Raw genomic sequence first — 23,632 nt, 5'->3', positions numbered from 1 at the left:
GAATCTTTGTAATAAATCTACAAAAGTAGTATGAGAAATTTCAGGATTAGAAATAAAAAGCAGGATATCATCAGCATAAAGTGATATAACATGTGTGTGATCTCCAGTTTTGACCCCTGAAATATTTACATGTCAGTGTTCTGTCTCTGCAAAGGGTTCAAGCACTGAGGCAAAAACATGTGGTGACAAAGGAAACCCTTGATGTTTCCCCCTGTCCAAGTAAAAGCTAGAAGATTGTAACCCATTTGTAAATACTGAGGCCTGGGGGACATGATGTAGTAATTATATCCATTTCATGAAGGAAACATCATCATTGACAGAATGTTGTTCACATTTCTGACCTGAGGCTGAAAGGATTAAATTGTCTTCAATTTGTTTGAGAAATTGTAATGAGTGAGTTGGTTGTTTTTTTTTAACTATGAGATACTCAGTACGTTTGACTAACAAATGTATATATAGAAATCAATATTTTTCTTATGACATTATGCATTAAATTATCTCATATTAAAAGATTAAATTAATTGTAATTGTAATGTAATTCTACACTGAGTTTGATTTTGTTGAGTATATTTGACTGAAAGATAGCTGGTAGAAAGCAGGACTGCTTTCTGCTTTCTGCCCGATCAGACGCTCTCTGCTTTGCTCCTTACCTGCTTATCTATTTTTGGCAATATTGCTCAAAACTATGAGTGGGGGTTCCTGTTAACGACTAATTCTACAGGATTAAAGTGATCAGAGGTCGTGATCACTTATTTTCAAACTTTCTTTCCGGATAGTTAACTGCAGTGTGGTGTGTGGATAACACATGGCTCCCCTCGGATCAGAGTCTTCAAGATGCACGGACTGCTTTCGACTGTTACAGAAGATTGCTGTACTTGAAACCAGGATTCTCGCATTGGAAAAAGCTGGAGAACTTCATGACACACTACAAATGTCTCCTATCGGTGAGCTGATACAACCTAGCACAGCTAAGCAGGCTCCAAATGAAGAATTGTGTATAAATGATACTATAACTTTTCCAAAGCTTGGTAAAAGTGAGCCAGTACAAGGGAAGCCCTCTGAGAATAAAGAGAATACTAACTGCTGGCACAAGTTTGGCGCAAAGCCCAAGAATAAAAGCAGAACCGTAGTCCAGCATGGAACACAGCTAAGGAAGCCAGCTCATTCGACACCGTACACCTGCACCAGCAGACAGACAACTAAAGATGCAAAAAATCAGAGACTGCAGTCACCATCAACCTTACAACTGGAGAACAGGTTTGAACCTTTACAATATCTGCATGAATTAGAAAATGAGGGTATGTGGGCACTAAAGATGCAATCATTTATCAGTGGTCCCCTACCAACAGTGGAGGAATCAACAAGTTCAGCAGACTCCTAGCACTGAACTCATGGCTTTCCACATTGTGCAGTTCAAAAGGACTGAACATTACTGATAATTTCAGTGTTTCTGTTCTGGGGACGCAAAAACCCTTTCAAACCTGATGGCCTACATCCAAACAGATTTGGGAAGAAACTACTAATGGGGAATCTTCCCATCTGCCCGCCGCCCTAATGCACTGAAGTCCCGATATCAGCAGCCCAAGGTCAACCACACTGAGTTGCCTCCTGTCTATCCACAACAAACAGATCAGCAGCACTCTCAGAGCCAGGATATTCCATGTGACCTGCCAGAGCCGTTGGACAACAACTGTCGGCCCCAGTCTCTCCAGTCCTCCAGATCATCCTCCCCCCTTTCCTCTCCTTTCTCCCACCGGCGCTCATCTAGGGTTCACCGACAAAATGGAAGAACTCGTTGATGCTGGGATCAAACTCACCTCCCGACCCATTGCCTGCTCCTTCCTATGTAGCACCCTTCCACACTCAAAGCTGTGCCCCCCAGCTCCATCTCTCCCCCCGGTCAAGACACCACCACAACAGCCTCCCCCCCCACTTCCTCTTCCCCGGCGTTCATCCTCACCGGCTGCATCAAATACTGTGTGTCAGGCCAACAGTGCTGATATCAACCCCAGAAAACATAACTGATATGTTCAGGGTCCCTGCTGCTGTAGAGGTGGCACCCGTGACTGCTCCCATATCAAGCCGGGACCCAGTGTTCTTGCTGGCCCCATTCCTGTTTTGACTAGGAACAGGCTAAATAAGATGTACTTAACCCACTCTGCAAACCTATCGAATTTGATATGTGTCCCTCATCACTCAAAATCGGTTTCAGGCCCTGTCAAAACTTCAAAATTAGCTTTGCTAAATGTTAGGTCACTAACAAACAAATCATTTCATGTTTTTAACGGCAACTTGGTTAGATGAAAATACCCTCCCACCAACCCATTCCATCCCCACCCTCTAACCCCTAACATGATGGACCAAGGCAGTGTACATAGATAAAAACACAAAAACACAAAAACAGACACAAAAACAGCAAAACAAACATCAACAAAACTACCAGTACAACCCCCCATTCCTCCCAACCCCACCCCCCTGCTACCCAGGAATCCCATGATCATTATAGACATAAACCAGCAGCATTCAGACACAAAGAAATTAGATAATTATGCTCATTTCATCCATGATAATATCCACAGAAATAGCCAAGAGTATACATAAAATATATGTATATATATGAAGTAACCAAAGAATGTACATAAAGTATATACAGTATATATAATATTCTAAACAAGTAAGCAAGCAAGCAAATACATGAAAGCACAGCTGAAAAAGATACCACAAATATTTATAATAAAACACAATTTTTTTCTAGTAGCTTTGACCAGCAAATAATATTTTGTGTTTTGGCATAATGTAATCGTGCTGTAGAAAGCTCCAACTGTGCAATATCCCGGTAGGAAGAGAGCCATTCCCTCACCGACAGTGCATGTGGTGGTTTCCAGCGACAAGCTACCATCCTTTCAGCAGCTGTGAGACCAGCTAACAAGTGGCATCTATCCTTTGTAGTTAGCTCCAAAGAGGAGGTGTCATTAAGTAATAGCAGACACTGTGAGTGAGGGATGGCTCTCTCAATAATACTAGACATAATACTTGAGACATTTTCCCAAAATCTATTAACCTCCGGGCACTGCCAGACCATATGAAGAAAAGTGCCAACGGTATTGTCTGAACAAAAGTCGCAATATGGATTAGCTCTGAGTTTCATTTGTTGTAATCTTCGTGGTGTAAAATAAGACCTGTGAATAAATTTATAGTGTATCATTTGATGGTTTGGATTTCTGGATGACAGGGATATATTTGACCATATAGTGTGCCAATCCAGATCTGAGGAAGTATTGATATCTCTCTTCCACAGTCTGTTAAGTGGCAAAGGTTTATATGAGGACTCAGTTATACATTTATAAAGGTCAGAGACAATACCATTGTTTTTACCTTTGGTGCCAATATCAAATGAAGGGGGTGAGTTTCCAAATCAGTGCCCCATGGGACACCTTGAGCACGCATTGCTGCACGCAACTGTAGGTAAAAAAAAGAAAGAAGTGCCCGGAAGATTATAAGACCTTTGTAAATCTTGGAAGCAATGCTACACTTATTGAAGGATGTCCTCCAAATTACAACTTCTATCAGTCAGTCAGACAGGGCAGACGAGGGGGTGGAATAGCTGCAATCTACTCAGATCAGTTTAACTGTACAAAGGTTGACATAGGAGAGTTTTCGTCTTTTGCGTATCTGGCCTTTGTCCTCAAGGCTGAAGCTCCAGTACTTATTTTAACACTCTATCGGCCACCTAGGCAACTATCATTTTTTCTCCCAGAATTATCTGAATTGGCATCACATATTATCACCAGATACGATAGAATAATTTTGAATGGTGATCTAAACATTCACATAAATAATATGTCCGATTCGAAGGCTATGGAATTCATCAACCTACTGGACAGTTTAGAACTAAGTCAACATGTCACTGAGGCTACACACCAACATGGTAACACACTCGACCTGGTCGTGACGACAGGGTTAACGATTGACAATGTATCGGTGTCTAATGTCTCTGTTTCCGACCACTACTGTGTATTCTTTGATGCTCATTTGATTGTAACCAGGAACATGAAAGAAATTGTTGCTCAAAAGCGGTTCCGAGATGCAACAGCAGAACTTGAGTTCTCAGAGCTTGTAAGAGAATTGGACTCATGTCATATAAACTGGTCAGTACATGAAATGGATGATGCTTTCAGTAACAATCTGAGTAATACACTGAACAAAGTGGCCCCACTCAAGGTCAAAAAGAGTTTAAGTGGCAAAATATCACCATGGATAAATAACTCTGTCCGTGAGCTCAAGAGAACATGTAGAGCAGCAGAAAGGAAGTGGAGAAAATCTGGACCTGAGGTCCATCGTAGCATTTATAAAGAATCCTTAACTGCATTTAACAATGCTGTACATGCTGCAAGAAAAGCCCATTTTTCAAAGATCATTCCAGAGAGCGGGAGTGATCCTAGAATACTGTTTTCCACCACTGACCAACTGCTGAATCCTGCACCTGTCTCTGACATTTTAAGCCAAGCCTCTGATGCAAAATGTGAGGAATTTGCTAACTTTTTTAAAAACAAAATCACAACTTTTAATGTCATTTGTTTTTACCTATTCATCTTGTTTTTCTTATTCTTCTGTAATCCTGTTATTTATTAACCCTTATAATTATCCTGGGAGTTGATCATCATCTTTCATCTTAAAGGATAAGGCTGGTGTTTTTTAATGCATTTCTTACCGTCAGCAAATCCTATGAAAATAACAAAATCAGCAATGAATTTGATTTGCTAACAAGTCTCGTCCATGTAGCCGGTGCCCAGTAAAGCCTCATGTCCCAGCAGCCATAGAACTCCATTGTATTAAAAAAACTATAAAAAACCCGTCACAGAGCCATGCTGCTGCTCTGCAGCATATTTCATCATCACAATGCACCGGGCCGGACGACTTTTTCCTCAAACAACTTAATAAGCCGACCGTAAACACGTTTTCCATCTCAGGAAAGTAGTTCCGTAGCACAGAAAATAGTCCCCGGCGTAATGAAGAATTTGTTCCCATTTGAATTTGATTTGGTAATAACTACAACAGTCTGACTTTTCATGGTAACAGTTAGAGATTTTTCAAATTCAAACCATGTCTTTGTGAGCTGTATTTAAAGGTTTTTAGCTTACAATTGGAGCCAATGACTTCCGGTTTGAAGGCTAAAAAGGGAACGTGGGAAGGCAGAAAGTAACGGGAGTAGAGCAAACGCATTGTTGATTTTGTTATTTTCATAGGATTTGTTGACGGTATGAAAAGCATTAAAAAACACCATCGTTATCCTTTAATGGTTTTGGTTCATTGTTATTTAGTTTATAGTTCTGTTTTGAAAAGTGCTATACAATAAAGTTTAATGTGATTTATTATTACACCATGTCAATATTCAGTATATTTAGTTTCCCTCATTTCCTCAGGAGTTTCCTTGTTCTTGGTGCTTGTCTGTATTTCCAGTGGCTTGTCTTTATTTTCTGATGCCAAGGTTTCCTTCTACAGTCTGACACCACATTCCCATCTAAATAAGGCTTCCTGATCCAGTTGACTGAATGATCCTCCTGATCTGTTTGGATCCTGACAGTCCAGATATTCCAGGACCAGCGTGGATAAGCTGTTTGGATCATTCAGCAGTGGTTTGGGGGTCGGCATCAGGACAGCTTACTTTGCTAGATGTTGTTGTGCTTTTAATGGGTCTGATTGGGCTTCTTCACTGGAACTGTCCTCTTCATGTGGGGGAACTTTCAGGTTGTTGAGGTGGGAGGTGGGCTGTTTTAACTTCAGAAGGAAAACTGGTAGAGACACTATGAACAACATCATCAATTCTCAATTGTGTGTGTGTGTGTGTGTGTGTGTGTGTGTGTGTCCTCAGTGAACTGTATCAGTCCCTGCAGTAGCTTCCAGCTGCAGCAGTCAGTTCAGTCTGACTGAGGGAGGTTTTTGTACGACGCTTTATCACTGTGTGAACAGATGCTGACTGTTGATATAGTGTTCACTCAGACAGTAGTAAACTGCTGCATCTTCAGCCTGGACTCCACTGATGGTCAGAGTGAAGTCAGTCCCTGATCCACTGCCTGTAAAACGACCTGGAATCCCTGATGCTCTCTGATTAGCAAAGTAAATGAGAAGTTTAGGAGTTTCTCCATCTCTCTGTTGGAACCAGGCTAAAATGTGGTAGTTGCTCCACACCCGAACCTCTGGACTGGTTCGACAGCTGATGGTGACGGAGCCTCCCGGAGCAGAGCTCACTGCTCCAGGCTGAGTCACTGTGACCTGGCCTCTGGACTCTGAGGATACAGAGACAAAAACATAAACCACCGTCATGGTTTTCTCCGCTTCATTTCAGAGGGACGGATGTTCATAGAGGAGAGGAGTTTGATTCTCTGGACTTTACCTGTGAAGCAGCAGCAGAGGAGAGTCCAGATGAGGATGGAGATCAAAGTCATGTTTTGATGAGGAGGATTTCTGTGGCTTCTGTTGTCATGAAGGACAGCTGTCAGTCATCCAGTGTTCAACTCTCAGGACTATAAACTCTCCCAGAGCACTGGAGCATGGTGCTGCTGATGCAAAGTGGCTCTCTATGGAAATGCTCTGACTGACTCCAACAGGGACTTGGATTACTCTGATGATGCTGTTTCTAAATGGATCAATCAATTTAACAAACTCTTGACTAAGAATAGATCTAAGCTAATCTCGTGTTGATATATTAAAAAAGGCCCTTTTAACAGTTTATTCAGTCTTGTTCTGGTTTACTGCTAGAGAAATAAATATCACTACCAAATAAAATAATACATTTAAAAATATATAAACCAAAAGTGACAAATGTTGGAAATTTGTGGCATAGTTTGATCGATTTTCTAGTTATTATGGCAACTAGCAAGATTTTACAAACTGAGAGTGAGTTTGTTGTTGTCAAAGTGAGAGAGCCGTGTCTCTCTAGAGTGAGAGGTTTTTGTACGGCGGCTCAATGAGTTTGTATCACTGTGGTTGACTTTTGGTGGAGGAACCAGACTGGATGTTGACTGTAAGTATCTTTAATTTCTCCATGATCTCATATTCAATATCCATTCTATTTTCAGTCAGTAAATGTAGGCCTTACTTGAAGATATTGCTGTTTAGATTTGGAATTTAATATTATTTCAGCGATCACTAAACTCTTCATGTCTCCTAATTTAAACTAAAACCACACTAATGAAAAACTGTTTGGTTGCACTGAAAATGATTTTTAACTGTTTGTAGATTCTTGTCATTTAAGTTTTTCCTACAAAATGGATTTGGTTAATGTAGATAATATTTTGATTTTATCGTTTTGTCTATTGACAAAGACTTCCTCTTTAAGACTGAAAGAAAATGTTCTTGAAATTTTTAAATGTACAGCCTACTGTTGCCAAAAAAAATCTCCTATGTTCTGCAAAGCATTTATTAAGTTTATTATATGTTTCACTAAAACATTCTATCAGTCTAATAATTTTAATGACATGCGACATCTTCATTAGCGTCAATGAATATCATATCATATCAATGTATAATTTCAATCACATACTGTAGTACAAGGATTAATTAGGTGAGTTGACAAAACTATTTCTGTAACTGCCTTTTTCAGTCATGAAGCCTGTTTGCTGCCCTGGTTCATTAGTGAAACCTGCGTAAATGAGTAGAGCAAACGCACAACATATCTTACGACTTACTGGTTTCAGCAAAGAAGTCTGGAAGATAAAAAGTAAAAAGACTCACACACTTGCTCCAGTGCAGAATTTGTAATTATCAAATACTGAAATTTCAGTTTAATAATTAAAATGTATGCATTGGAGCAGGAGTGTGTGGTTTTTATCTTCAGTGGTGAAACCTGTCTGTTGCCATGGTTCAGTAGTGATGCCTGTCTGTTTTCATGGTTCCTGAGCTCAGAGAGGGAAGTGAAACATTGAAGATCAGTTTCATCCAATCTCTCCCACTGCTGAGTCTTCTGAGAAAGATCCTCAGAACTAGCAGCCTCCTCTCCACTCCATTTTGTTCACCTATAATCAATAGGATTTACAGTTTATTTTCCCCTGTATGAACGTGTTTTATCTATTCTCTCTCTCTCTCTCTCTCTCTCTCTCTCTCTCTCTCTCTCTCTCTCTCTCTCTCTCTCTCTCTCTCTCTCTCTCTCTCTGTCTCCCTCTCTCTCTCTTTCTCTCTCTCTCTCTCACCAGACTCATTACATCTTTAAAAATTAAAAAAGTAATGTTTTCCTGCTTGCAGATATGATTCTTGATATGTTAAGACAATAAAGATCTGTTTACCAACTCAGCTGTGTTTCCATGGATATTATTATTATATTATTCATTAACTCTGTGACAGAAACATGAAAGTGATTATGTTTACCTGTGATATCCTAAAGATAGGCAGGAGCTAGGCGTGGATGTTAAGATGAAAGGAGGCAATTTTCATTTCCATTTCTTATCACTCTTTGCATGACTGCAGTAAAATTGCTCTCATGTATTGTTTGGAAATTTCTCTCTATGGTTACACGTAGATAGATAATCCAATGTTTTAACCCAATGATCCCTCATTACTAAAGTATCCTATTGGTAAAGCCTCTGCCTGTGTCAAGTTTATAATGTATCCAGAAAATATGCTGAATCTTTGTAATAAATCTACAAAAGTAGTAAGAGCATTTTCAGGAGTAGAAATAAAAAGCAGGATATCATCAGCATAAAGTGATATAACATGAGTGTGAACTTAAGGTTTGACCCCTGAAATATTTACATGTCATCCTTCTGTCTGTGCAAAGGGCTCAAGCACTGAGGCAAATAAAAAGGATGACAACAGACACCCTTGGTGTGTCCCCCTTTCCAAGTAAAAGCTAGAAGACTTCCTTAAAAATTAAAAGGAAAAATGATCACTAACAGAATGTTGTTCAGTTTTCTGAGGCTGAATGAATCACAACAAGTCTAGTGTGTGTTTGTGTTTGGACTGAACCAGTCTTCCCAGTCTTGGGAAGGACACATAAAACCTTCAAAACAAGTATAAAACACCAACACGAGGACGCCAAACTCGCACTGCCAGTCGCTGCGTGCGCATGCCAGTGAGCAGGTCGGAAATGTATTTAGGAGTTAAACCATTTAGGGCCTTGTAAACAAGCAGTAATACTTTGAAATCAATTGTATACTGTACCGGGAGCCAGTGAAGTGTTCTCAGTACAGGAGTAATGTGCTCTATTTTCCTAGTCCCAGTTAGCACTCTGGCTGCAGCATTCTGGATGAGCTGGAGCCTACCTACTGTCTTTTTGGGAAGTCCTGCAAAAAGGGCATTACAGTAATCTAATCTGCTGGAAATAAATGCATGGACCAGTTTTTCAGAGTCAGACGGGGACAGGAAGCTCCTAAGTTTGGAAATGTTTTTTAAATGGTAAAAGGCTGTCCTCGTAATATTGGTGATGTGATGCTGGAAGTTAAGATTGGCGTCCATAATAACACCCAGGTTTCTGACATGCTCACTGTGCTTTAGAGACAATGATGACAACATGGATAGGATCTCCTGCCTTTGTCAGGACAGCTTACTTTGCTAGATGTTGTTGTGCTTTTAATGGGTCTGATTGGGCTTCTTCACTGGAACTGTCCTCTTCATTTGGGGGAACTTTCAGGTTGTTGAGGTGGGAGGTGGGCTGTTTTAACTTCAGAAGGAAAACTGGTAGAGACACTATGAACCACATCAAAATGGCAGGATAGGAGACAGTAGTTATCCACCCCCTAATGATGTTGACCCTGAACCCCTATCCCATCCCATTCATATCCTAGTGTTCATTAGTAGGGCTAGACATACCAGCACTATGTTGAGGCCAGGTTTCAGGTCTGTAAATCCAGCTAATCTGATCAGTATCCCCCTCCAAAACACAACTGCAGTTGCTTCAAAAACTGTTGCTATCAAGTTAATGTTACAGAATGTGAGATCCTTGAACAACAAATCTTTTATCTGCAGTGATTTAATCACTTCACAAAATGTAGACCTCCTGATGCGGACCTGGCTTAAACCAAAAGACGACTGTGCTCTAAATGAAGCTCCCAGTTATCCACGTTTTTATTTTTTTCCGCCTAGATTACTGCATTTCTTTATACTCCACCCTCCATAAGAAAAACCTTTTACATTTACAATTAGTCCAAAATGCAGCAGCCAGGCTTTTAACTTGTACAAGAAGAACAGAACACATCACCCCAATCTTAGCCTCTCTTATTTATGGAAATACTTCATTAGGAATAACCCCTTGAGATGTACCATCTCGTTTTCAAGGGGGTCCTAAATGACAAAAACACAATATAAACAGACAAAACATTTAACAACAAACCCCCCCCCCCCCCCCCCCCCCAAAAAAAAAAAATAAAAACAATAAATATCAAATAATAAGACATACAAAATCAGGAGATCATACTTCAAGCAGAGCATGAAAAATGGATCATTCATTCATAGATTATAGAAAAGTATTAAAGTATTAATGTCAGTGATAGCATTAAGTAATAAAGTTATAAAACATAATTATAGAGATGTTATTATGGACAAGTACAACTGATCCCATAATAAGAAGACAGGGTATTTTTGAACAGGTGGAAAGATGATATGGACAGAATATTTACAGGTAGATTATTCCAATCAGAGGGAGCTTTAAACATAAAGGCTTTCTTAGCTATTGACTTAGAGACTGCAGGAACAGAAAAAAAGAGCTGTATAGAGTGTCTCAATTGATAATCAGAGGAGAATTGTGCCATAAACTGTTTTAAATAGTGAGGGTAATTGAAATGTATACATTTAAAAATAAACTGCAGTCAATGTCGCTGTCCTCTTATGATGGGAGAGGGCAAATTAAGAGTTTCATACATTGTACAATGATGAGTTATGAAAGGACAGCCAAGAACAAATCTGCATAGTCTATTATAAACTATATTGAGAGGAAGAAGATTAGTTTGGGATGCAGCCTGATATTCCAAATCAGCATAATCTAAGATTGGTAAGATGAGTTGTAGCGCAAGCTTCTTTCTAACAGTAAATGAAAAGCAGTTTCTGGCATGGTAAAGAACACCAATACCGAAGTTCATTTTCTTCACAATATAATTAATATGACATTTAAATGAGAGCTCTGAGTCTAGCAATAGGCCCAGGTATTTAGTGTGTTCAATTATTTGCAGTGGCGTACCATCAAGACAGGCAATAACACATGAATAAGCTTTAGATTTGGATTTAATGTTTTGACGAGTACCAAAAATCATAGTGTGAGATTTAGATTTATTGAGTAGTAATTTATTAACTGCAAGCCAGTGTTGTAGGATATTAAAATCAGACTGCAAAGCTGAGTCAATCTGTATTAAATTAGTTTTAGATGTGTATATTACCGTATCGTCCGCATAAAGCTGAACAACATTCAGAACAAATCGAGGGGAGGTCATTAATAAAAATGGAAAAAAGAAGTGGACCAAGAGTTGAGCCTTGAGGCACGCCTCGTTGTTGTACTAATGTATCAGATTTGCTTCCTTGTATGACAACACATTGTTTTCTGTTATGAAGATAGGAATTGAACCAAAGTAAAGCATTACGTGACAGACCAACAGAGTAAAGTTTATCTAACAGAAGGTAGTGATCGACCAGATCAAAAGCCTTGGTCAAATCAATAAAAATTGCACCTGTTAATTTACTATCGTTAGATGCAGAGAAAATATCATTTGTAAGTTTTAATAAAGCAGTAGTTGTGGAATGATCTGATCGAAAGCTCTTCCCCAGCTACTCATTAGTTTTAGAATTGATTTTAAGATTTTATTGATTACTTTCAAAGCACGGCTCGGTCTAGCTCCCTCTGACATCACAGACCTTTTAACCCCGTATGAACCAGAGGGCAGCCTGAGATCCTCCGGCAAGGCCCTTCTGGCAGTTCCTAGGTCGAGGCTGAAGACACTAGGTGGTCGTGCTTTTGCTATTAGGGCCCCTTCCCATTGGAACTGCCTGCCTGAGGATATCAGGAGGGCAAAGCGGCCTCCTTCAAATCCCTTCTTAAAACTCACTTTTTGAGACTTGCTTTTAATACCTGATTCATTGCTTTAGTGTTCTTTTGTTTTTACATTTGCATATCTCATGTTGTTTTAATTCAATTCTTACTTTCTGTTGTTCTGATTGTTAATCTAGTCTTTGTAAAGCAGTCTGTTTTTGAAGTTATTATCATTATTATTATTATTATTATAAATTCTCAACAGACAAGTTCTGTGTGTGTGTGTGTGTGTGTGTGTGTGTGTGTGTGTCCTCAGTGAACTGTATCAGTTCCTGCAGTAGCTTCCAGCTGCAGCAGTCAGTTCAGTCTGACTGAGGGAGGTTTTTGTACGACGCTTTATCACTGTGTGAACAGATTCTGACTGTTGATAGCATGGAAACTCTGACAGTAGTAAACTGCTGCATCTTCAGCCTGGACTCCACTGATGGTCAGAGTGAAGTCAGTCCCTGATCCACTGCCTGTAAAACGACCTGGAATCCCTGATGCTCTCTGATTAGCCCTGTAAATGAGCAGTTTAGGAGTTTCTCCATCTCTCTGTTGGTACCAGGCTAAATAGTGGTTGCCGCTATTAACATAAACCTTGGGACTGGTTCGACAGCTGATGGTGACGGAGCCTCCCGGAGCAGACCTCACTGCTCCAGGCTGAGTCACTGTGACCTGGCCTCTGGACTCTGAGGATACAGAGACAAAAACATAAACCACCGTCATGGTTTTCTCCGCTTCATTTCAGAGGGACGGATGTTCATAGAGGAGAGGAGTTTGATTCTCTGGACTTTACCTGTGAAGCAGCAGCAGAGGAGAGTCCAGATGAGGATGGAGATCAAAGTCATGTTTTGATGAGGAGGATTTCTGTGGCTTCTGTTGTCATGAAGGACAGCTGTCAGTCATCCAGTGTTCAACTCTCAGGACTATAAACTCTCCCAGAGCACTGGAGCATGGTGCTGCTGATGCAAAGTGGCTCTCTATGGAAATGCTCTGACTGACTCCAACAGGGACTTGGATTACTCTGATGATGCTGTTTCTAAATGGATCAATCAATTTAACAAACTCTTGATTATCAATGCATTCAATGTAATTAATATGTAGATTTGGCTTGATGTCTATAAACAAGTTGTCTTCAAGAATTTATTTTTTTTGTCTTGTTTAAGTTCACTGCTAGAGAAATAAATATCACTACAAGACAAATTTAACAGTATACAAACCAAAAGTGATTAATGTAGGAATGTTGTGCTATTTGTGATAATTTAGCTAGTTATTACATGAGCTAGCTAGGTTTTACAAATTCAGCCTGATTTTGGTGAGTTTGTTGTTGTCAAAGTGAGAGAGCCGTGTCTCTCTAGAGTGAGAGGTTTTTGTACGGCGGCTCAATGAGTTTGTATCACTGTGGTACACTTTTGGTGGAGGAACCAGACTGGATGTTGGAAGTAAGTTCTGCACTAATTTTAAACATCATATTATTTATTAAGGCTTTTATTCCTGTGTCTGAATTTTAGAAGTAGATATAAATATCCAGTGTGTTGACTTACATCACTTACAGTTAGCTTTCTTTTCTCTGTTTCTCTCCTTAACCATGGAGTCTAACTTACAGCTGCTTGACTACACTTTTGTTTTTACACATTGTAGACATACTGTGAAAAGTCAACAACTTGACCTTTAGAAAAGATGAATGAAAAACATTACTACTTTCCAAAATCCATAATCTTCAATTTTCACTTAAATGATTGTTGACAACTTGTGAATATCTGAAAATGTAGACAAATGTCTTATTTTGTCGCTTCAAGTAGGCGTACGGTTTCAAAAGCTATTTCAACATTTTCTAATTTTATGGTCATGATTTGTTTTTAGCTTATACTTTACAGAAACACAGAGTTATGTTTCAACAAACCTCAAGAAAAAAATCCTATTTAAAAATGTATTTGTAATCCAATTTGTTTGCAATTTTTCCAGTTTCTAGTTTAATTTAAAATACAGTTAGAAATGTTTGCTGATTTAGAAAAGAAATTTTAAAACATAGCCAAATCTGTTCTCCTTTTATTATGTAGTTTGATATATTCGTGGTCATATGAGGACTCTTTCTGTGCTGATATGCATGAGAGGCTTCTTAAAGGGAAGTGAAACAATGTGTGAGTGAGTGACTGGTGGAGCATAAAAAGCATCTGACAGAAAGTCCTTAAAGGGGAAAATGGACTCTCACACAGTAAAGGTGTCAAACCGCCCGGTGATTGATTGACAGCCGCAGCCTTCCTGTCCTCTAAGCTGATCGGTGTCTCCTAGGTGATGTCCGTCCCACCCTGACGGTGCTGCCCCCCTCCAGCGTGGAGCTGCAGCAGGGGAAGGCCACGCTCATGTGCCTGGCCAACAAGGGCTTCCCCTCAGACTGGAGGCTGGCCTGGAAGGTGGACGGCAGCAGCAGCAGCAGCAGCTGGGAGGAGAGCAGGAGCCCCGGGGTGCCGGAGAAGGACGGCCGCTACAGCTGGAGCAGCACCCTGAGGCTCCCTGCAGAGCAGTGGAGGAAGGTGGGCTCTGTGACCTGTGAGGCCACCCAGGGCTCCCAGTCTCCGCTCTCAGAGACACTGAGGAGAGACCAGTGTTCCCAGTCCTGACCTGACTCACTGGGACTTCTGCTACTGGTTTTACTCTGCTACTGCTCTCAGTCTGCACTCAGCACTGTAGTCTCTCTCTCTCTCTCTCTCTCTCTCTCTCTCTCTCTCTCTCTCTCTCTCTCTCTCTCTGTCACCAGACTCATTACATCTTTAAAAAGTAATGTTGTCTTGCTCACAGTAATGCTGATATTCTTGATACATTGAGACAATAAAGACCTTTTGACCAAATCAGTTTTTTCCATGGGTATTATTATGAAACTATTATTATAAAACTATTATCTTATGATGCTGTCTTAATTTCTCTGTATAGTTACATCTAGATAGAATCCAATGTTTTTAGGTTTACAGGATTAGGGTTCCAGAAAACATGTTGCATCTTTTTAATAAATCTACAAAAGTAGTAAGAGAAATTTCAGTATCAGAAATAAGAAGCCGGATATCATCAGCGTAGAGGGATATAACGTTAGTGTGATCTCTAGTTTTGATCCTTGAAACATTTAAATGTGAGCGTTCTGTCTCTGCAAAGGGCTCAAGCACTGAGGCAAATAAAAGGGGTGACAACAGACACCCTTGTGTGTCCCACTTTCCAAGTAAAAGCTAGAAGACTTCCTTAAAAATGTAAAGAAAACATTATTGACAATGTTGTTAGGTTTTCTGGCGCTGATTGGAGCACAACAAGTCTAGTGTGTATTTGTGTTTGGACTGAACCAGTCTTCCCAATCTTCCAATCTTCTTCTTGGTTTGAGAGGGTGGAGAAGGAACAGCTGAATGGTTGGGAAGTTGACTTTCAACAGGTCAGAGGTCAGCATGGGGAGGTCAAACATGAACAGAGCTGGACTAACGGACATACAAACAGCAAAGAATATACATCTCTACTTACTAAATAACATCAAATGAATTATATTCAGACTCACTGGAAACTTACTGGTTCATATAGAATCTGTTCAACTGTGAGCTTCAGCGAATTGTTTGACTGAAACACAGTATGATTGAACAAAAATATAATATATTGATATTATTAATATACTGTATATTAACAATATGGTTGAATTTAATAATGCGTTAGATTGTCATTTCTGTTATTGCATAATTGTAATGAGTTTAATGACTTTAGGCTTGTTGAGTTTGTATGAGGAAGACAGTCTGTTGAATAAAGTATGGTAAAATCAATATTAATCTCATAATGTTAGGAATTAAATCTTAAGTTTTAGAGTTAAAAGAGTTAAACTTCTTTGATTAGAGTTGAATTTGTTGAGTTTATTTGACTGAAATATGTTCAGGATCTTGTAGCTCAAATATGAAAGGTCTTATTAATATATATTATTAAAATCACTAATTGACTATTTATGCCTTTAACTCTCTGAAAAAATATCCTTATTCATGACAGTTAAAATTAAATCGGTAACACTTTACAATAAGGGTACATTAATTAAGGGTTAGTTAATGCTTAATAAGCATTAACTAACCCTTAACTAACAGTTAATTAATGTGTCTGGTAATCATTTACTAATGGTGTTCATGTTAACTAAAGTATTAATTTATACATTATTTAATAGTGATCTTTAGAAATAATGAACTGCCCTTGTGGTGAGACCTCTAATGTTTTAGTTTGTCTGCAGCTGTTGAGTCAGATCAGTTCCTCTCCAGCTGAGGGAGGTTTTTGTACGACGTTGTATCACTGTGTGAACGGGAAGCTGTAACCCTGCTGACAGTAGTAAACTCCTGTATCTTCAGTCTGGACTCCACTGATGGTCAGAGTGTAGTCAGACCCAGATCCACTCCCACTAAAACGATCTGAAACTCCAGACTGACGGGATCCAGCATTATAAATCAGGAGTTTAGGAGTTTCTCCAGGTTTCTGAAGGTACCAGTGGAGGTAGCTACTAACACTTGTACTGGTTTTACATCTGATAGAGACAGTCTGTCCTGGTTCAACAGACTGAGATTCAGGAGACTGAGTCAGAATGATTTCTCCTGTTGAATCTGGTAAATATGAAAAAGAGGAGAAGGGTTATTGAGACAAATACAGCTTGGAGAAAGATGATCAATATCAAAACAGAAGAGTATAATTTCTTTAACATGGAGAATAGATGGAAGAAGGTAAATGCTGGTTGTTTCAGTGTTTCTCCATCATAGCAGAACATCATTCTGGTAAACCTGGTTGCATCCTGAAGCAAAGTTTTCAGAAGAGAGTCTCACCCTGAACAAGGAGCCCCAGGGTGCCCAGCAGTAGAATCTGTGACATCATCATTGTGCTGCCAGCGTGTCAGTGGCTCTGAAAGGCCTGGACAGCCACTGATCAACACTGGCCTCTTAACGGGTGGAGAGCAGAGAGGCAGGACTGATATGCAAACACACACACACACACACACACACACACACACACACACACACACTCAGAGTCAGTGAACTGTAGCTGTCCTGAGCATATCATGGTGTTTCCCCCTCAGTGCTGGGAGCATTGACTATTTAAATGATCCTCATGTTCATGAGATTAATATAAGGTCTTAATAAAGTGTCAGAGTGTTGTCATCCTAGAAGAGACCACTCCCACACTCCCATCAGGATAGAAACACTATTTTTTACACACATTCTTTTAATTTGTTTTTACCTGTTCCTCTTGTTTTTGACTTTATGATTCTTCTACAATCCCTTTTTAAATTAAAATCTGGCATCTTCATTGTTTATCTTAATGGGTTGTATTTGTTTTTATTTTGTCGGCAACTCTGATTTAAAAACTGCTTTCAAATGAGTTTCCCATGTCTTCAGGAGTTTCCCTGTTTTTGGAGTTAGTCTTTAAATCCAGTGGCTTGGCTTTATGGTTCCCCAAAATGAAATTGGAGGAAGGACTAAGGACGGTACATTTGACCGTCCGTCCATCATGCACAATATCTCAGATGCCACTGATTGGTTTTTGATGAAACCTCAGTTGATGATGCATGTTATTGCTCCATTCCAGCATTTCCATAATTACATTGGTCAGCCTCAGGGGGGCACTATAAACTTAGTTTAATTGTACGTCACGCACAATATTTCAGACGCTGCTGATCAGAATATTCAGGAAATTTAAAGGAATGATGCGTCTCATTACAACATTCTGGAATTTTTCACATTGTGCTGGAGTAAGGAGGGCATTACAATGTTTGTTTACTTATTGGATTTTGCTTTTTGGGGGAAATTTGGGGGAATGATGCATCTGACCACTGCATTCTCACATTTTCAAAATTACACTGATCAGCTGAAGGGGGAACACATTACCTGGTTTGTTCACTCATCCATGTGTCCCACACAAAATTGCAGATATCACTGATATGATTTTGATAAAACTTGGGAAACTAATGCATCTATCTGCTGCACTCCAGCATTCAAAAGTACATTGATTGACCCAAGGGCAAAAGAACAATTACAGCTCAAAACAAGGTGATTGGCCGAGGTGGGGACTTCGTAATTCATGTGGGACGACATGTTTACTGTTGCCTTGTTTTCTGATGCCAAGGTTTCCTTCTACAGTCTGACACCACATTCCCCTCTTCTGGCCTGACTCAGTGTCTGTACAATAGATACATGTGTTCACCCAACTATTCCCTTCCTTCAAGAAAAAGACTTCACCTTTATTTAACCAGATAAGTCAATTGAGAACCAATTCTCATTTACAATGACGACCTGGCCAAGAGGCAGAAACAGAAGGCAAGTCGGTGCAAGACATTAACACATAAATACAGCAAGTACATAACAACATTAGTCAAATTTAAGACATCACAATATATACAGTATATACAACAACAAAAATCTATGTACTATGGACCAGAAGTCAAAAGCAGGTGCAGTGATCAGAAACTATCACTTGTAATGAGTCATTAAAGGAGGGTAACGGAATGAAGGTGTGGAGTTTTATCATCTTTTGCAACTCATTCCAGTCACTAGGAGCGTCAAACTGGAATGAGTGACGGCCAAAGGAGGTGCGGACTTTAGGAATGACCATAATAATGAATTTGCCAGAACGTAAATTGCGGTTACTGATGGAGATATTGAGTAGTGAGCGGAGGTATGGGGGGGGTTTTGCCAGTGATAGTTTTATAAATGAACTGATACCAGTGGATTTGCCGCCTGGTATGGAGTGATGACCAGTTGACTAGAGAATACAGGTTACAGTGATGAGTGTTGAAAGGGGCACCGGTGACAAAGCGGATGGCAGTGTGGTAGATGACGTCCAGTTTATTGAGAAGGTTTTTGGGGGCAATCCTGTAGATTAAGTCGCCATAATCCAGGATTGGGAGAATGGTCATCTTAACCAGGGTGTGCTTTGCAGAATGGGTGAAAGATGCTTTATTACGGTACAGGAAACCAATTCTTGCTCTGACTTTGGAGAGCAGCGTGTTGATGTGAGTTTGAAAGGAGAGTGAACTGTCGAGCCAGATACCCAGGTATTTATAGGAGTTGACGAATTCAAGTTGTGACCCATCCAGGGAGGAGATTTTGAGGGGGCAGGCGACTTGGGGTAGGTTCCGGTTGAAGACCATGCATTTTGTTTTTTTAGTATTTAGGAGAAGGTGAAGGTTGGAGAAGGCGTATTGGATACTGTTGAAGCTGTGCTGCAGGGAAGTCAGGGCAGTGTTCAGGGAGGGGCTGGATGTGTACAAAATGGTGTCGTCAGCATACAGGTGGATGTGAGAGCTGCCAGCAGCATGAGCAACATTATTTATGTAGATCTTGAATAGGATTGGACCTAGAATGGACCCCTGAGGGACACCCATGGACAGGGACAGTGTGTCAGGCAGGAAACCCTCAGCTCTCACAGACTGTATACGACCAGAGAAGTAGCTGTTGAACCATGCCAGATATTCCTCTGTGAATCCTATGTCCTTGAGCCTGTCAAGCAGGATACAGTGGTCCACAGAATCAAAAGCCTTTGCCAGGTCAATAAATACAGCCACACAGTACTCTTTGCTGTCGATGGCACATATGATGTCGTTTAACACTTTAAGTGTTGCAGAGACACCCATAGCCGGTTCTAAAGCCAGACTGCATGATGGTGAGAATACTGTGGGACTCCAGGTGGTGGGTGAGCTGTTTGTTGTCCAATTTCTCAAAGCCTTTGGAGAGGCAAGGCAAGATGGATATGGGCCTGTAACAACTGAGGTCTAACTTGTCGCCTCCCTTGAAGAGTGGGATGACAGCAGCAGATTTCCAGTCCTGGGGGAATTCATAGGTCTGCAGGGAGAGGTTGAACAGACAGGTGATGGAGGCTGAGATAATATGAGCCGCTAACTTCAAGAAGAAAGGGTCTAGAGCATCCAGCCCAGCTGATTTATAAGGATCCAGTCTGAGCAGCTCCCCAAGCCCCTCATTCTTCTACACTGGCTGGAAGGAGAAGTGGAGGGTGTCTGGGGGAGAGGACCAGTGCTCGAAACTGAGTCAGCAGGGCTGACAGTAGGAGTGAGCGTGGCAGCTACAAAGGCATGACCAACCCTAACAAAATGCTTATTGAAACAATCTACCATTCTGCCTTTATCTGAGATGACAATGTAAAGACTCTCTTGACTTTCCTCTATCTAAATAAGGCTTCCTGATCCAGTTGACTGAATGATCCTCCTGATCTGTTTGGATCCTGACAGTCCAGATATTCCAGGACCAGCGTGGATAAGCTGTTTGGATCATTCAGCAGTGGTTTGGGGGTCGGCATCAGGACAGCTTACTTTGCTAGATGTTGTTGTGCTTTTAATGGGTCTGATTGGGCTTCTTCACTGGAACTGTCCTCTTCATTTGGAGGAACTTTCAGGTTGTTGAGGTGGGAGGTGGGCTGTTTTAACTTCAGAAGGAAAACTGGTAGAGACACCATGAACAACATCATAAATTCTCAATTGTGTGTGTGTGTGTGTGTGTGTGTGTGTGTCCTCAGTGAACTGTATCAGTTCCTGCAGTAGCTTCCAGCTGCAGCAGTCAGTTCAGTCTGACTGAGGGAGGTTTTTGTACGACGCTTTATCACTGTGTGAACAGAGCTTGACTGTTGATAGAGTGGCGACTCTGACAGTAGTAAACTGCTGCATCTTCAGCCTGGACTCCACTGATGGTCAGAGTGAAGTCAACTCCATTCCCTCCTCCACTTCCAGTGAATCTGGAGGAGATTCCAGAAAATCTGTCTGATGTTAGGTAGATCAGAAGTTTAGGAGCTTCTCCAGTTTTCTGATGGTACCAAGCAAGGTAATATTTTGAGCCAGAGTAGTGTGTAACTTTTGGACTGGCCTTACAGTCCATAGAGACAGTTTGACCAAGCTGGACTGATTTTGCTGCTGGCTGAGTCAAGACAACGTTTTGACCAAAAGACCCTGAGGAGAGAGAAGAAACATTGGACATAAGATGGAGAGGTGAAACTCAGCTACACTCCAAATGATTTTCACAATATAGAAAAAATAGATTTTTTTTTTCTCACCCTGAGTGGAGCAGAGGAGAGTCCAGATGAGGATGGAGATCAAAGTCATGTTTTGATGAGGAGGATTTCTGTGGCTTCTGTTGTCATGAAGGACAGCTGTCAGTCATCCAGTGTTCAACTCTCAGGACTATAAACTCTCCCAGAGCACTGGAGCATGGTGCTGCTGATGCAAAGTGGCTCTCTATGGAAATGCTCTGACTGACTCCAACAGGGACTTGGATTACTCTGATGATGCTGTTTCTAAATGGATCAATCAATTTAACAAACTCTTGACTAAGCATTTATGTAAGCTACATTTTTACAAACGAACACAAACACAAAGAAAAAGTTATTAATCTTGTAAATTTGGGGCATAAATTGAAAGTTTAGCTAGTTATTACATCAGCTAGGTAATGTTTTACAAACTGAGGCTGATTTCGATCAGTTTGGGGTTTTTTTCACAGTGAGTGAACAAAACTAATTTGAATTTGTTAATTTATTTCCAACGTAGTTTAATATATTCGTGGTCATATGAGGACTCTTTCTGTGCTGATATGCATGAGAGGCTTCTTAAAGGGAAGTGAAACAATGTTAGCCTGGTTCCCGACTCCTGAATCGCGAACCGCCCACTCTTCAGATTGTCAGTCACTAGTGATCGGTTCGGGGAAAATCAAACCCCCCCACTCAGAAAACGGCTAACAAGGAGGAAATGTCAGACTGAATAATGAAGTGGGAACGAAATGGCCGTTCAGTCTGAATATCAGGCTAAAACAATGTGTGAGTGAGTGACTGGTGGAGCATAAAAACCATCTGACAGAAACTCCTTAAAGGGGAAAATCGACTCTCACACAGTAAAGGTGTCAAACCGCCTGGTGATTGATTGACAGCTGCAGCCTTCCTGTCCTCTAAGCTGATGAAGGTCACCCTCATGTGCCTGGACAGCAACAACAGTAACGCCACTATTCTTAATATGTTAAGACAATAAAGACTTTTCCACAAAATCAGTTGTGTCTCCATGCATGGATATTAATATAAAAATAACAGATGTTTTATGTTGCTTTCTTAATGGTAACAGTGGTTCCATTAAATCCACAGAGACTGAGCTTGTCTCAGGGTAAAGTGACTAGGAGTTCACAATTACTGGTGATAGTTTGAGACAGTTATGTAATGATCAGAATCAGAATCAGAATCAGAATCAGGTTTATTGCCAAGTAAAGTTCACAATACAAGGAATTTGCCTTGGTATGTAGGTGCATACAATAAACATGGAGAAAAATAGAAAGTAGAAGTAAAAAAACACAACAAGTACTGTAGGTCAAAGTCAAGAATATAAATATAAAAAACAAAAAGAGATATTTACAATACAGAATATGAAAAAATATAATAAAAAAATGTGCAATATATCTGCTATTGAAGTGAAATGGAAAAGCTGTACAGTTAGTGCAGGGATGTGCAAAATATTGACCAGAGGAATGTTTACTGTACAGAATGCATAAATGAACGCATTGAGTCAGATGTGGAGACTGTGGTTACTGTAGCGTGTAGTGCCTATGGGGGGAGGGGGCAAGGGTCCGTGTCAGTGGGGGTCCCGGGCCTTGTTGATGAGGCCGGCTGCAGACGGGAAGAAACTGTTCTTGTGGCGTGAGGTTTTGGTCCTGATGGACCGCAGCCTCCTGCCAGAGGGGAGTTTTTCAAAAAGTTTGTGTCCAGGGTGGGAGGGGTCGTCCACAATCGTTCCTGCTCGCCTCAGGGTCCCACCAGAGATGAGCCCAATGAGGGTGGTGTCGTCCGCGAACTTCAAGAGCTTGACAGACTGATGACTGGAGGTGCAGCTGTTGGTGTACAGGGAGAAGAGTAGAGGGGAAAGAACGCAGCCTTGAGGGGAACCGGTGCTGATGGTCCGGGAGTCAGAGACGTGTTTTCCCAGCTTCACGTGCTGCTTCCTGTCAAACAGGATCCTGGCGTAGGTTCCTGAGGAGTCCAGGTGCTGGAGGATGAAGTGGAGGGCCATGTTTACTGCATCGCCTACAGACCTGTTGGCTCTGTAGGCGAACTGCAGGGGGTCCAGGAGTGGGTCAGTGATGTTTTTGAGGTGTGACAGCACAAGGCGCTCAAATGACTTCATCACCACAGATGTCAGGGCCACGGGTCTGTAGTCGTTACGTCCTGTGGTCCTTGGCTTTTTGGGGACGGGGATGATGGTGGAGGTCTTGAAGCAGGCTGGTACGTGGCATGTCTCCAGTGAGGTGTTGAAAATGTCTGTGAACACCGGAGACAGCTGATCAGCACAGTGCTTCAGGGTGGATGGAGAGACAGAGTCTGGCCCGGCTGCTTTGCGGGGGTTCTATGGATGGGAGGGATTATGTAATGCATCATCACACATCCAGTAAACACATCCACATCCAATAAGGTGGGCTTGACTGGTATAATGCTGTATTCATATGATGGTAAAAAAAAAAACGGAATCAGAATCAAATGTATTTGTTGCATAATTTTATATTGCCTTTCTTGTGCTTTATTATAATAATTGTCTTGCCTCTAGTGCAGTGGAGGGAGGGAGACGTGGCTTTGCTGAGAGTTTATTTACAAATGTGTTGCTGTTCTTGTCGC

At 40.8% G+C, this 23,632-nt stretch overlaps 1 pseudogene and 1 gene segment (V, D, J or C); one reads left to right on the top strand and one right to left on the bottom strand.

The window, feature by feature from the left end:
• Positions 1-12,349: 12,349 nt before the first annotated feature.
• LOC144542851 (Ig kappa chain V region K16-167 pseudogene) lies at positions 12,350-12,846 on the bottom strand (annotated as a pseudogene).
• A 423-nt stretch (positions 12,847-13,269) lies between these two features.
• On the top strand, positions 13,270-14,739 carry LOC144542850 (Ig kappa-b4 chain C region-like). The segment is given in 3 exon segments: positions 13,270-13,273; positions 13,357-13,434; positions 14,285-14,739. Coding segments are annotated over 3 exon segments (411 nt in total).
• The last annotated feature ends 8,893 nt before the right edge of the window (positions 14,740-23,632 follow it).

The sequence above is a fragment of the Centroberyx gerrardi genome, chromosome 19 (assembly GCF_048128805.1).
Source record: "Centroberyx gerrardi isolate f3 chromosome 19, fCenGer3.hap1.cur.20231027, whole genome shotgun sequence".
Classification (NCBI taxonomy): Eukaryota; Metazoa; Chordata; class Actinopteri; order Beryciformes; family Berycidae; genus Centroberyx; species Centroberyx gerrardi.
Note: the sequence above shows the minus strand (reverse complement) of the source record. Positions and strands in the feature narration are given on the sequence as shown.